This window comes from Oncorhynchus mykiss, chromosome 17, assembly GCF_013265735.2.
Source record: "Oncorhynchus mykiss isolate Arlee chromosome 17, USDA_OmykA_1.1, whole genome shotgun sequence".
NCBI classification, from domain to species: Eukaryota; Metazoa; Chordata; class Actinopteri; order Salmoniformes; family Salmonidae; genus Oncorhynchus; species Oncorhynchus mykiss.
Genome location: NC_048581.1, coordinates 47,812,883 through 47,828,014, shown reverse-complemented (window position 1 = coordinate 47,828,014; position 15,132 = coordinate 47,812,883). Strand labels below are relative to the sequence as shown.

General features: G+C 40.9%; 1 protein-coding gene across 1 annotated transcript; it reads right to left on the bottom strand.

The window, feature by feature from the left end:
• Positions 1–9,427: 9,427 nt before the first annotated feature.
• LOC100136222 (CD8 beta) lies at positions 9,428–13,124 on the bottom strand. The gene is given in 6 exon segments (NM_001124008.1): positions 9,428–9,924; positions 10,289–10,322; positions 10,783–10,869; positions 11,039–11,137; positions 11,626–11,985; positions 13,045–13,124. Coding segments are annotated over 6 exon segments (648 nt in total). The 5' UTR covers positions 13,094–13,124; the 3' UTR covers positions 9,428–9,905.
• Between the last annotated feature and the right edge of the window lie 2,008 nt (positions 13,125–15,132).

Below are 15,132 nucleotides of genomic sequence, written 5' to 3'. Positions count from 1 at the left end.
ATCTTTCCCAGTACTCTACAATTTTAATATTTCCTTTTGCAATACTTCCTACTATTTTACTGGGATGTCTTACGAGGGTCTTGAACGTCTGTATTGGTACAATTTCTACCGAGAATGCCCTAAAAATAAATACTTTACCTAAGAATATAATCATATTTCCCATTGATTGGTCGTGTTATTTGTTCAAGATCTGCTAGCACTGTTTGTAGGTCCATCTGAACACAGACATTATGATTTAACAACCATTCCTGGACCTGACTCCAAGAGCGAGCCACTGAAGGACAGTACCAAATGAGATGATCTGTTGATTGAGTTTCCTCGTGCTGCACAGGGCTGACTGTTCAACGGTAGCCTAGTGGTTAGAGCGTTGGACTAGTAACCGAAAGGTTGCAAGTTTAAATCCCCGAGCTGACAAGGTACAATTCTGTTGTTCTACCCCTGAACAGGCAGTTAACCCACTGTTCCTAGGCCGTCATTGAAAATAAGAATCAAACATCTCCCATCTAAAATCAAATCTAGAGTCGGCTTTCTATTCCGCAACAAAGCCTCCTTCACTCACGCCGCCAAACTTACCCTAGTAAAACTGACTATCCTACCGATCCTCGACTTCGGCGATGTCATCTACAAAATAGCTTCCAATACTCTACTCAGCAAACTGGATGCAGTTTATCACAGTGCCATCCGTTTTGTTACTACAGCACCTTATACCACCCACCACTGCGACCTGTATGCTCTAGTCGGCTGACCCTCGCTACATATTCGTCGCCAGACCCACTGGCTCCAGGTCATCTACAAGTCCATGCTAGGTAAAGCTCCGCCTTATCTCAGTTCACTGGTCACGATGGCAACACCCACCCGTAGCACGCACTCCAGCAGGTGTATCTCACTGATCATCCCTAAAGCCAACACCTCATTTGGCTGCCTTTCGTTCCAGGTCTCTGCTGCCTGTGGCTGGAACTAATTGCAAAAATCGCTGAAGTTGGAGACTTTTATCTCCCTCACCAACTTCTGCTATCTGAGCAGCTAAACGATCGCTGCAGCTGTACATAGTCTATCGGTAAATAGCCCACCCAATTTTACCTACCTCATCCCCATACTGTTTATATTTATTTACTTTTCTTCTCTTTGGCACACCAATATTCATTTATCACTCCAGTGTTAATCTGCAAAATTGTAATTATTCGCCTACCTCCTCATGCCTTTTGCACACAATGTATATAGACTCTCTTTTTTTTCTACTGTGTTATTGACTTGTTAATTGTTTACTCCATGTGTAACTCTGTGTTGTCTGTTCACACTGCTATGCTTTATCTTGGCCAGGTCGCAGTTGCAAATGAGAACTTGTTCTCAACTAGCCTACCTGGTTAAATAAAGGTGAAATTAAAAAAAATAAAAATAATTTGTTCTTAACTGACTTGCCTAGTTAAATAAAGGTAAAATAAATAAAACCTATATTGAGCATTATTTTTGTGGCAAGAATTTTATATGATATTTTAAGTGAAAATAACGGATTGATGTATCGATTGTTGTTTTGTATATACGTTCATAAACCCCTGTTCCCAACTATCTTGAACTTTATACGGCATAGTTGTCAAACCTCTCTACCTTCAGTGAAACTGCTACATTTTACGATTTACACTAGTCATTTTAAGCCATGCATGGTTTTTCACTGAAGGCAGACAAACCCATGCATTCCTTTTTCTTTTTAGTAATTACTTCCATTTTTGTGGCAGAGCTGCGTGAGTTGGAATTACTTTTGTAATTGACAACACGTCTCCATACACATTCGATAATTGCTGGTGTGACAATTTTACCGTCCTTATTTACAATGTCATTCATAAACATGATACCTTCCTTATACCTTTTTATTTTTCAAAGAAACAAGGTCTTTCCTCTATCAGTACATTTACGTTTTTCATTTGCTGTAATATTTGTTCTGTCTCTTCTGGAGGATGTAATTGGAATTGTACCCAACTCTGTATGGTTTAATTTAAAAAGGAGGATACTTTAAACAGGGTTTCATTGTCAATCCACCGGAAATGGTTGGTTTTAATCTGTATGACGGTTAAAAAAAATCATTTTTTTTAAACGTTTTGAAAATTAGATGTGTCTCTCTTAGTAGCCTGCTGGAAACCAGGTTTGGATTTCGAAATCATTTCGGCATAATGTTGGCTTTAAGAGAGAGGTTTAACGCCTTAATATTTAATAGTTTTAACCCTCCAAACTCATCCCACTGGGCACAAACTGGTTGAATCAACGTTGTTTCCACATTGAGCCAACGTGGAATAGACGTTGAATTGATATATCTGCCCAACGGGGATTTCCATATATAAATATGCCCGTTTAACTTTAGCCTACTTCCATTGATGATTCAAGTCGAGGAAACGAGAATGACTGCACCTGTTGTATCGATGACTCAGTGGGGAGGATTTGAGGATGGAGGTCAAAATGAGCAAGGAAACCCGCCTGCAGAACCCAATGTTTTGAGACATTTACATTTTTCAAAAGGCAACTCAATTGTAGTCTAGACTCATTGTAGACTCATGTATCCACTTCATTTATCACCGTTTACGCATATCAACATGGATAGGCTATTACGCTACAGTCTCACCAGCGCTATACTGGCTATTATAATAATTTCTTGCCTAATTGTTGGCGTAGGCGAATGTGTCGCCCGCATTATATTAGAATTTTGGCCACACTCTCAAAACTTAGCCAAGGACATGACAGTTTCAGCACGCTCGACAGAACCAATGACGAGTCTGTTCTCCTCTTCTCTTCACTTCTACTGGTCTGTTCCAGAAAATCCGCTGTCCTTTCTCCTAATACCTTTGTGCCTGTTTGTTTCTCTTCAGTTAGCTAAGATATGTAAAAAGAAGCTTCGATGGAAAGAGTCCTGACTCAAAGACAGATTTACCGGAAGAGTGTAGGCTTCAGAAACCAACTCATGCGATCAGCCAAGTGACATCACCTGTGGCGCAACGCTGTAGCCTATACATCCTGTAAAAGTGTGGAAACATGACTTTAGCTTCAATACACACAGTGCATTCGGAAAGTATTCAGACCCCTTGACTTTTTCCACAATTTGTTATGTTACAGCCTTATTCTAAAATGGACGAAGAAAAAAAAATCCTCATCAATCTACACACAAATTTACTACAAATTAAAAACAGAAACACCTTATTTACATAAGTATTCAGACCTTTTGCGATGAGACTTGAAATTGAGCTCAGGTGTATCCTGTTTCCATTGATCATCCTTGAGATGTTTCTTCAACTTGATTGGAGTCCACCTGTGGTACATTCAATTGATTGGACGTGATTTGAAAAGGCACACACCTGTCTATATAAGGTCCCACAGTTGACAATGCATGTCAGAGCAAAAACCAAACCATGAGGTCGAAGGAATTGAGCAATCAAGCAATCGGGGCAGAGTGGTCTTGGTCAGGGAGGTGACCAAGAACCCGATGGTCACTCTGACAGAGCTCCAGAGTTCCTCTGTGGAGATGAGAGAACCTTCCAGAAGGACAGCCGTCTCTGCAGCACTCTCTACCTTTATGGTAGAGAGGCCAGACAGAAGCCACTCCTCAGTAAAAGGCACATGACAGCCCTCTTGGAGTTTGCCAAAAGGTAACTAAAGGACTCTCAGACCATGAGAAACAAGATTCTCTGGTCTGATGAAACCAATATTGAACACTTTGGCATGAATGCCAAGGGTCACATCTGAAGGAAACCTGACACCTTCCCTACTGTGAAGCATGGTGGTGGCAGCATCATGCTGTCGGGATGTTTTTCAGCGACAGGGACTGGGAGACTAGTCAGGATCGAGGGAAAGATGAACGGATTAAAGTACAGAGAGATCCTTGATGAAAACCTGCTCAGAGCGCTCAGGACCTCAGAATGGGGCGAAGGTTCACCTTCCAACAGGAAAACGACCCTAAGCACACAGCCAAGACAACGCAGGAATGGCTCGGTGAAAGTCTCTAAATGTCCTTGAGTGGCCTGGACTTGAACCCAATCGAACATCTCTGGAGAGATCTGAAAATAGCTGTGCAGCGACGCTCCCCATCCAACCTCACAGAGCTTGAGAGGATCTGCAGAGAAGAATGGGAGAAACTCCCCAAATACAGGTGTGCCACACTTGTAGCTTCTTACCCAATAAGACTTCAGGTTGTAATCGCTGCCAAAGGTGCTTCAATAAAGTATTGAGTAAAGGGTCTGAATACTTATTTAAAATATACATTTGCAACAATTTCTAAAAACCTGTTTTTAATTTGTCATTATGGGGTAGTGTATGTAGATTGATGAGTTAAAAAACATTTTAGAACAAGGCTGTAATGTAACAAAATGTGGAAAAAGTCAAGGGGTCTGAATACTTTCCAAATGCATTGTATCTTCAATATGAAGCAATCTTCACTCGACCTGCAGCTGCGGGCGTAAAAACACTTCCATTTGACTTTCCAGAGAGAGAGATGAAGTGCTCATCTCGTCTTGTTCATGTTGCAATAACAGCGTGTGTTACTTTGGAAAAGGAAAGAGCACTTTTACTTACTTTAGATTATACTATAGTAACCCAAATCTGAATGTCATCTTGTATACTGAGACAATAACTCATAACCTTTTCAGTCAGCAGGGGGGGGATTGTGTTGGTGTGTTCTGTAGTTAGAAGGTGGGTGTCCAGGAAGAGCCAGTCAGACAGAAACAGAGGGGCCCTGACAGTTAGCCAGTTTCCATTCCTTTGTATCGGCATTGACTCACCTAACCATCCATGGTGCTTTCTGTCTACCCCCACCTGGGCTTCCCTGTCTTAGTCACACCAAGGGCTCTCTGACCCCAAACATTGTGTGTGTACGTGAGGGGGATGACCGGGGGATGCCGGTGAGAAAGAGAGTTCCCTGAACATTTAGCACCAAGCACCACATTAGACAAATGGAGAGTGTGAGTAACGTGCCATTGACATGTAGTCAGAAGAAGGCTCCCGTCATTGGAGATGCAACAAAAGCAGTATTAGGATAATTTCCCCTGCCCTTATAGGGGCACTATGGATTGTGGGAAGGGAAGAGACGGAGAAGCTTCAGTTGGGTGAACTCAGCGTACAGTAAGTAGCCCTGGCCGACTAGACAAACAGACAGACAGATTTTAAATACCTTATTTGAATCAACAAATCTCATTACAGTTGAGAAGGATTCAAGCAACTCAAAGGACACAGATATCTGGACACTTATGGACACAGAAAGCACCTCCTTCTCCAAACAACTAAGCTGCCCATGACAGCTGACACAGAGCAGTAGCTTGCTATCTGCTTTGCCTTTGTCCTATGCAGGCCTACAAAAGGACAAATACTTTCAATCTTTGTACACACGTACATGCACCTATGCAAGTATACACTCGCAGATGTGTATCCCCCCAAAAAAGTATATGGAATTGGCTATTTTTAAGACAATGGGACAATGTGTAAGACAATAGGACAATGTGTAAGACAATAGGACAATGTGTAAGACAATAGGACAATGTGTAAAACATTAGGACAATGTGTAAGACAATAGTGATCAAGTATATTATCAGTCCATTGTAAATGAACTAAGGCTACATTAGTTACATACATTTTGCTAAGGGCTTTCTAATTGGGAATGCTGAAGCCAATGACACGAGGCCTTTCAAGATGCAGATTTGAAATATTTCAACATCATTTGTTCTCAGTTTAAGCTGTCTGAGAGAGATATCTATTATCATGGTTGACATTGTTTCCGTTGTTTCTAAAGTTTGATGTCTCAACTTTATGCGTTAAGTTTTGCTAATGCTTTGTCTGTGTTTGTTTAGGACTAAAATGTAAATATAAACTCTATACAGCACTTCATTAAAATGTTTTGTCAAATGTTTTGTCTAGCATTGTTGAATTAATCACTGTGTATAGTCAACTATATTTCAATGTTTCAACAGTACATAACCAAGCCATGGCCGAGTGATCATAGATGAAAAATGTTCGGTAAAGTATTTTACCAAATATGCACAGGGACTGTGGTGTAGGCTATATGCACATAATAGGGGGAAAACCAAACAATAACAAATGTAAATAAATGTGGTTCTTGACATTGCTGTAGATTGCCCATTGGTGTAACAATAGAAAACGTAACAGAAATGGATGTGCCCAAGTTTACTATTATGGCTACTGTCAGAAGGACAATCTACAACTGAGACTACAAATACTAAACATTATGAGACTAGAAGAGCAACATTATCTTCAGCAATACTAAAATAATATTATGTGCAAAGGTTTAAACATGTACTTTTTAAACTAAAATATAATACTATTGTTTTCATCATAAAAAGCTATGTTTGGTTGTTTCATTTTCTCGTCAAATAAGAGGAAAGACCATAAAATTGTCATAGACTGTTTTCTCTGCTACAACCACGGCAAGCGGTACCGGAGTGCCAAGTCTAAGACCAAAATACTCCTTAACAGCTTCTACCCAAAGCCGTAAGACAGCTGAACAATTAATAAAATGGCCACCGGACTATTTACATTGACCCCCCTCCCCCCTTCATTTATTTTGTACACTGCTGCTACTCACTGTTTATTATCTATGTATAGTCACTTCACCCCTACCTACATGTACAAATTACCTCAAATAACCTGTACCCCCACACACTGACTCAGTACCCGTACCCACGGTATATAGCCTTGTTATTGTTATTTTATTGTGTTACTTTTTATATATTTTTTTACTTTAGTCTACTTGGTAAATATTTTCTTAACTCTTCTTGAAGTAAGCATTTCACGGTAAGGTCTACACTTGTATTCGGCATATGTGACAAATAAAGTTTGATTTGATTTGATATCTTTCAAAAGCATAAAAGAGAAGAAGAATTTTAGGAGTACTCTTGTTTTTTCATATAATCCTTATTACACATTACATTCATAGGCTAATAGGCTAATGTGTGTTTGTTGAAGTGGATATTTATAAAAGCGATATAAGTTATTTTTTACTATGCTCATACAGATACCATATATTAAAACATAGGATTACTTTTCAATTATAGTTTTTACTGTATATGCTTCCGTAACAATCATTGATATATGTGATTACTATTCTTTGTATATATTTTTTATTCTAATACACATTCAGTACATCTCTCTTTAGGATAACCAAATACCATTCCAGATAGATGTATTGGCTGTTGTGAACATGTGCACTAAATTGGAACATGTTGATGTGCAGAGCAAGAACATAGGATGCTTGATTTAGGGCAAGTGAAATGAGTAATGCTACTTTGATAGTACTATTTTCTACTGGTGTTTACCAGGACTGTAAAATAAAGTGTTTTCCTACGTATTTAGTATAGTATCAATGGGTACTTTTGTTCTGTTACCTGTGACAAAGAAACATTGTTTGTCAACCATAGGCTACCAAATACATAGTGATGCTTTTTTTCAATTAATCTTAAAAAGAAACTATGTGTAGGGTAACGTGGGGTAACTAGTGCTGTGTAAGGTGCCTCGCGACAAACCATGTCCAAGTCATCGTAAAGTATAAAAGATGACTGTGTAACTCAATTAATTTACTTGTAGATGATTTGGTAAATGCTAGTTTAGGCACCATTCACTTGCATTGGATTGCCGGGTGGGCAAGATGCCCCATTGGAAGGGGGAGGCAGTTACCCCCAACATTCTCACCTTAGTGAGACCTACTGCTTTATTAAAAACGGATAAAAATGTGTATCTCTAAACAAGTGGATTATTTATCTTTAGGCTCCCCTAATGGTATATACTGTATCTACACACAAGTTTATAGATCTAACTTAATCAGATTAATATATATATATATATATATAACTTGAGCTAAATGATGAAATATTTGATACATTTACCTAATAATTGTTAAAGTGACTTAAATGAGACAGATAACATTTTTAGTTGAGCAAGAGTAGTGGCAACTGTGACCTTGGTAACAATGAGTTGGGAGACAGGCGCAGGAATGCGTAATAAGGTTTTTTATTGTACCCAAATTACGGCGTGCCGTGTAAAGGCACGGGGACGAAGACCAAACAAACACTATACAAAAAACAAAGGGTTGAAACCCAAACAAAAGAGCGAGGAGTACCTCGAATAATGAACATACGCGCACAATGATTAACACAAGGGACGAGACCTGTAATCATCTGCGCAATCCACAATGGCACGAAAGCCAAAATACACAGCACAGGTATTCGCACGCACCAACGGACATTGTAACAATAATAGACAGCACCATGGTGAACAAAGGGCACATATATACAAATACTAATCAGTGGGAATAGGGGACAGGTGTGCGTGATGAAAGTTCCGGGGGGATCCGTGACAGCAACCAGGGAATGTGTTGGGGGGAAAAAATGGTTACCCCAGGTGGCTAAATACCCCATGTTACCCTAATTATTACAAAGTGATTAGATAAAAACTCTGTAAAATAAAGTGTAACAATGAACTGACATTCTGTGTACATTTCTGATGCCCACTTATCTTCCACCATCTCAACCACTGCAGTCAACTTTTCCCATTTATTTTGTCATGACAAAATATCAAATGAAATAAAGAATGAGACAACACAATGAGAGGAGTTTTAATAAAGTTGAGGGGTTTTTTCATGTCTGACGACAGTGTTTTCTCTCACTTTTCCTCCCTCCCTCTCTCTCTCTTTCTGTCTCTGCCTGTGGCGGGCTCTGTGGTCGCTCTGTGGTTGTTTTGTTTCAGCGTCAAGAAGAGGGGCTCAAAGTTGAAAGAAAAGAGAAAGAGTGATAGCGTCTCAATGTGCACAGTGCGCTCTCTCCTCTCTCTTTCTCGTGCCCTCTCTTTCTGTCACACAGGAAAGGGTCTTGTTCACTCGCTGAGACCTGAAGAACCACGGAAGACAGATGTTTTTGCTGCAGGTGTGCATGCTGTTTCGTACAAGCCTTATCGTTGTGTTTATTATACATATACACACTAATATTGTGGTTGACATCAAGAAAGACAGTTTTTATATAGTGTGTTACATGTCTCCGCTTTCTGTTCAATGCAATATGAAGTGAAATGGTGGAGCAGGCTTGATTATGTTTGTGTTTAAACGCACAGTCAGATTAAAAGTCTCCCACTCAACAGTTAAACAAGGAAATACCACACACACACACACACACACACACACACACACACACACACACACACACACACACACACACACACACACACACACACACACACACACACACACACACACACACACACACACACACACACACACACACACACACACACACACACACACACACACACACACACACACACACACACACACACACACACACACACACACACACACACACACACACCTCACTCTGGTCCCTATGATAAGATGACAGTAAATGGACATGAAGTAATGAATGATAAAAAAAAAACGATTTTATTCATCAACACATGAACCAGAATACAATGCTTCGTATTGCTTTGACTCAATTGAAAGTACAGTTTTGCCAAATATCAATAGGCAAACCATGGTATTGTTCTTCCAGATGGGCAATGCATGGCAAACACAAAACAATAGATATACAGTATGCACCTATTTACAAGTAATGTATTTTATTTATTTATTAAAAGCTGCATTTGTGGTATACTAGCACATGAGAGTAATACCAGTTCATAAAAAATGTCTTCTGTTAAATACATCCACTTAATTAGAAAACCAGAGCCAGAGGCAGTAACATTGTGGACAGCATCCTAAGAGTTTCATTTTAGACAGTTGCATTTTCAGGTAAGTTCATTGCTGCAATGAACAAAGAATAGAAAAGTGACATGCTAATAAAACTGTGTTCAGATTCAGTCGAATTGGATTCCTAGAAGGAGAGCTAAGGACACATACAGCACTGTCTCAGAGTCTGCAGTGCGGGCTCTCTGTCTTACTTCATTGGTCTTTTCCTGTGAGGCAGATACAAAACAGACAAACCGTCAAAGAGAGTCAACTACACAGAGATGAATACAGGGACAAAGATTGTCTCAATTATAGAGAAAGTCAGATCGATCACACAACACTTGAGATTAGAAGCGTGACCAGGACCTTTATTCACAAAACGTCTCAGAGTATAGGATCAGGTCCCCGCTGTCCATGTACTCACTGTGATCTAAAAGGCAAAACTGATCCTACTCTGACGCTTTATGAATACAGGCTCAGATCAAGTCAAAGAGTAAGTCACAGAAATCGATACAGAAGCAGGTAGAGATATTTTATTGTGTTGTGAGAAAAGGGGAGAGGAGGAGAAGATAAACATCACGTGGAACTTACTTGGCAAACTGATGTCGACACTTTTTGGGTAGTCCTGCAACACACACGCACACAATTAATTCAGAACAGCATACTAACAGTCATAAACATGAATACATTACTGTCTCCCCCTTTCAACCCCATAGGAGCAGCAGGTATACTGATATTCCACACAGAATACATCAATTACGATGTTGTTGCTTACTCCCAAAATAATGCACTTTATTGTCTTTCCCTTGTCAAACGTTAAATGTTGCAGGTTAAAATGTTGTTCGTCCCTGGTCGGGCTTCATTTATAATTTGATATCCACGTAACTCAAGTTTTCCCGCAAATATTCCATTGACATCAATACACAGTTTACACGAGAGTTAAGCACGTACATCTCAAGTAAGGATTAAGCCCTGCGTGAGCAGTGTCTTTGACAATTGACATTCCGAATTACAAACAGCACTGGAGCTGGGTGCTTCTGCTATGTTGCTTTACCGGCAGGTAAGCAAGGCGAAAAGACACTCACGGCTGAAGTAGTACAGTGTGTAGATCAAAGCCACAGCCAGGGTGAGGAGTACTCCGACCAACGGCCACAGAACTTTGTAGCCACAGCCTGGAACCCAATAGAACACACTGTTACAGTGTTTTAGCAGCTTGTAACACAACATACAACCAGTTGTAACATAACTAGACACACAAAAAGTAACCTGTAACACATTCAACTTGTTACGCAGGCAACAAACAACTTATTAGACAGACTTCTTAAAAGTTATGAACCTCACCTTCTGGGGTTTGATAGTTCCTTTTGGTGCAACGGCCGGTTGGGATTCCTGGGGGCTTGGGCTTGGGCTTCGTGACAGGGGTTAATGTTGGGCGAGTTTCTGGTGGGACACAAAAATAGACAGACAAACGTACGAGACACACCGTGAGAGAAACAAAATAAACAAAACATAACGGAGAGAGATTTGGACAGATGAAGAAGCTTAAGGATGACAACTCAAAATACAGGTCTGCAACTGGTCGCAAGGGAAACTTCTAATTGCTTTTATTTTCTATAACAAGGCTGAATTCTGACTTCACAATATTTGGTAATGAATTCCAACCCAGCTCTGAAGGGACACAAAGCGAAATCTGAATCAAAGATTGAACTGTTTCGGGGAGAACATGGAAAATGAGGAAACTGCTGTGTTCCCGGGTCATTCTAAATATAATATGGCAGATGAGAGTGAGTGCATTCCACAGTCGTGTAACTCGTTCTAGGAGGGAAATGTAGGAATTCTGGATTCAGTCAGGAAATCTTCTCATCTCTAATCAGTCATATGAACAATGGGAAGCGTCAGTGCCGTGCGGAGTAATGGCTTCCTCTCACCTCCGGGTCTGAGAAGAACTCCTGGCCTCCACAACTCGTTCTCTTTCTGGTTCTGGAGCATACAGGAGTACAACCCTGCGTCCTCTGCCTTTATTTTAATGATGCGCAGTGTGAAAACCACCTTGCTCCCCATGTCCCTTTTACTGGCCTTGAACCCGTGTTCATCCACCCCGGGTCCGAAGATGGCCCGCTCAGCATTGTTGAGGCTGAGAAGGAACTGGAAGCCGGAGTTGTTGTGGTGTGTGCGGAACCAAAAGACTGTCTGGCAGGAGCGGCTGGAACACTCACAGCTGACGACCTCTGTGTTGTTGATTGGGGGATACTGGACAAAGTGGGACTCGGTTGGTGTCAGGCTGTACACTGGAAAAGGAGAAGTGAATGGGGGTTGAGTTTGGCTGGACAAACTGTTGCCACATCAAAGAAGACCAACAATACTGATGAAATAAGGTCCTATTTTCATTTGTGCATGCTGGACAGAGATCACAATGATAAGAAGACATGGGATGTCCGTAACACTGGTATGCTCTTACATAATTTTTACCTGACAATTTTTTTTTATTAGATTGAAACATTATTTGCTTGTGCTTCACTGTAAATGAATGATTGTGCTTTCAACAGTGTTATTGAAACCTGTTAATTTACGACAGGTACATTTGACCAGAAATACATCAAGCGAGACAGAATTAGATCGGGTCGAGATTGTTCCATTTAAAATGAAGCAAAAAACCTGAAGTGGTGGAGGGATAGACACAAACACTGTGATCAAACCAATCATTTTGCAAGAATGGAAGTGTTAAATTATGGCACCTTGGAACCATGACATGTAGCAACACAACAGAAAGGTTAGACGAGAGACTTATCTATAAAAGGTGACATTCTGAGGCAAACATTGCGAGAGACAATGCTGAACTGTTTCACTTCGCTTCTTTACATGCAATGCTTCACAGAAATATGTATACATATCTTAACTTCAGAGCTCTCGTTTGGATTTAAGAAAAGCTATTGGTTGTCGTTGAATGTCAGTCATGTTTTGGAGATATGACAATTATTGAAGGTCTGTGCATTTTTGGCTCCGGCCTACTGTTTTTCGTTGACGTTTATCCGATCATCACTAAAACAACGTATCAATCAAATCACCCAAAATATTTTACAGGACTTCATACAAAGAAAACACTGGGGCCTCATCCACACTCCTTTAACATTTTACATTTCCTGGTGTCAAACCTTCTTGCAAACATACACAAGTCTAGACAGAAATAAGAACCTTCGCCAAAATGGAATGAGAAGTAAATAACAATAGCGCATACACTTGTCATTCTGACTCTCACTAGTTGTCAAGGTAGGCCTCACGCTGTTCCTGAGACCTCAACAGAAAATAACTTGTTGACCGTGAGGTAGAGAGAATATTGGGGTCCTTACCTGTTTTCCACAAGCACACCGTTGTCCATACCAGTGCCAACGGGGTCATCTTGAGTGGTCGTGTGTTTATGATGCGTGTCGTCTCGAGGGTTAGCTGAGGGTCGGCAAAACTGCTTTCTTTTCCCTTTCTGCATCTGTCAGAGAACAGGGGAGCAACTGAACTAACATGGCCAAGTGTCGCCTGGGTAACACCCCTACGTGACAACACACAGCCACGCACCAGGCCTATCAGAGAGTGAGACACACACACACACAGACTTCTAGTGAAGAGAGGAGATGAAGTTCAATGTATATCTAATGGCAACATGTCAGAAGTTCTCCACATATAAGACGCTTCATATCCTCTTGTTGATTGCTCAAAAGGCTTTGTCTGTATATGTCACAGTATCATACACTATAATCAATAGTGTATATGATACAGTCATGTAAAATACAATTTAAAAAACACATAAACCTTTGAAGTTTGTATACATTAACACTTTTTACTCCTAATTCAAAATGTTTATTGCGGTATGCTGTAGAAGTGCCCAGACACTTTCTAAATCATTTCACTTGGTTTTAAGAAACTTACCTCGCCAGTTATAACCCTCATCAGGAATATACTGCTATTACTTTGCAGTAAAGGGGATGCTACACAAAGATGAATCTACTCAGAATAAAGTAACGCTCATGGACCAACAAAGTGAACAATTCCATAATATCAACAATTACTTTTCCCAACCAATGGACATCTAGAACCATAGGCAGACATTTCAGTCAGGGTCGGCAGTATTTACAATCTGTAACAATAGTGCTGGTCTACACTATTTTTGTACTACGGTGCCTTTGGAAAATATTCAGACCCCTTGACTTTTCCCACACTTTGTAAGGTTACAGCCTTATTTCAAAAAAATAAAATAAAACGTTTATTTATTCCCCTCAAACTACGCACAATACCCCACAATGACAAAACAATAGGTGCTAATTTTTTTTTTTTTATGAACGTAAATATCACATTTACATAAGTATTCAGACCCTTTACTTTGTTGAAGCACCGCTGGCAGCGATTACAGCCTCGAGTCTTCTTGGGTAGGACGCTACAAGCTTGGCACACCTGTATTTGGGGAGTTTCTCCTATTCTTCTCTGCAGATCCTCTGAAGCTCTGTTAGGTTGCATGGGGAGCGCTGCTGCACAGCTATTTTCAGGTATCTCCAGATATGTTAGATAGGGTTCAAGTCTGGGCTCTGGCTGGGCCACTCAAGGACATTCAGAGACTTGTCCGAAAGCCACTCCTGTGTTGTCTTGGCTGTGTGCTTAGGGTCATTGTCCTGTTGGAAGGTGAACATTTGCCCCAATCTGAGATCCTGAGCAGGCTTCATCAAGGATCTCTCTGTACTTTTGCTCCGTTCATCTTTGCCTTCGATCCTGACTAGTCTCCCAGTCCCTGCCGCTGAAAAACAACCCCACAGCATGACGCTGCCACCACGATGCTTCACTGTAGGGATTGTGCCAGTGTCTTCCAGACGTGACCCTTGGCATTCAAGCCAAAGAGCCAGAGAATCTTGTTTCTCATGGTCTGGGAGTCTTTAGGTGCCTTTTGGCAAACTCCAAGCGGTCTGTAATGTGCCTTTTACTGAGGAGTGGCTTCTGTCTGGCCTCTCTACCATAAAGGCCTGATTGGTAGAGTGCTGCAGAGATGGTTGTCCTTCTGGAAGGTTCTCCCATCTCCACAGAGGAACTCTAGAGCTCTGTCAGAGTGACCATCGGGTGCTTGGTCACCTCCCTGACCAAGGCCTTTCTCCACCGATTGCTCAGTTTGGCCAGGCAGCTAGCTCTAGGAAGAGTCTTGGTGGTTCCAAACTTCTTCCACTTAAGAATGACAGAGGTCACTGTGTTCTTGGGGACCTTCAATGCTGCAGACATTTTTGGTACCCTTTCCCAGATCTGTGCCATGGCACAATCCTGTCTCGGAGCTCTACAGACAATTCCTTCGACCTCATGGCTTAGCTTTTGCTCTGGCATGCACTGTTAACTGTGTGACCTTATAACGACAGGTTTGTGCCTTTCCAAATCATGTCCAATCAATTTACCACAGGTGAACTCCAATC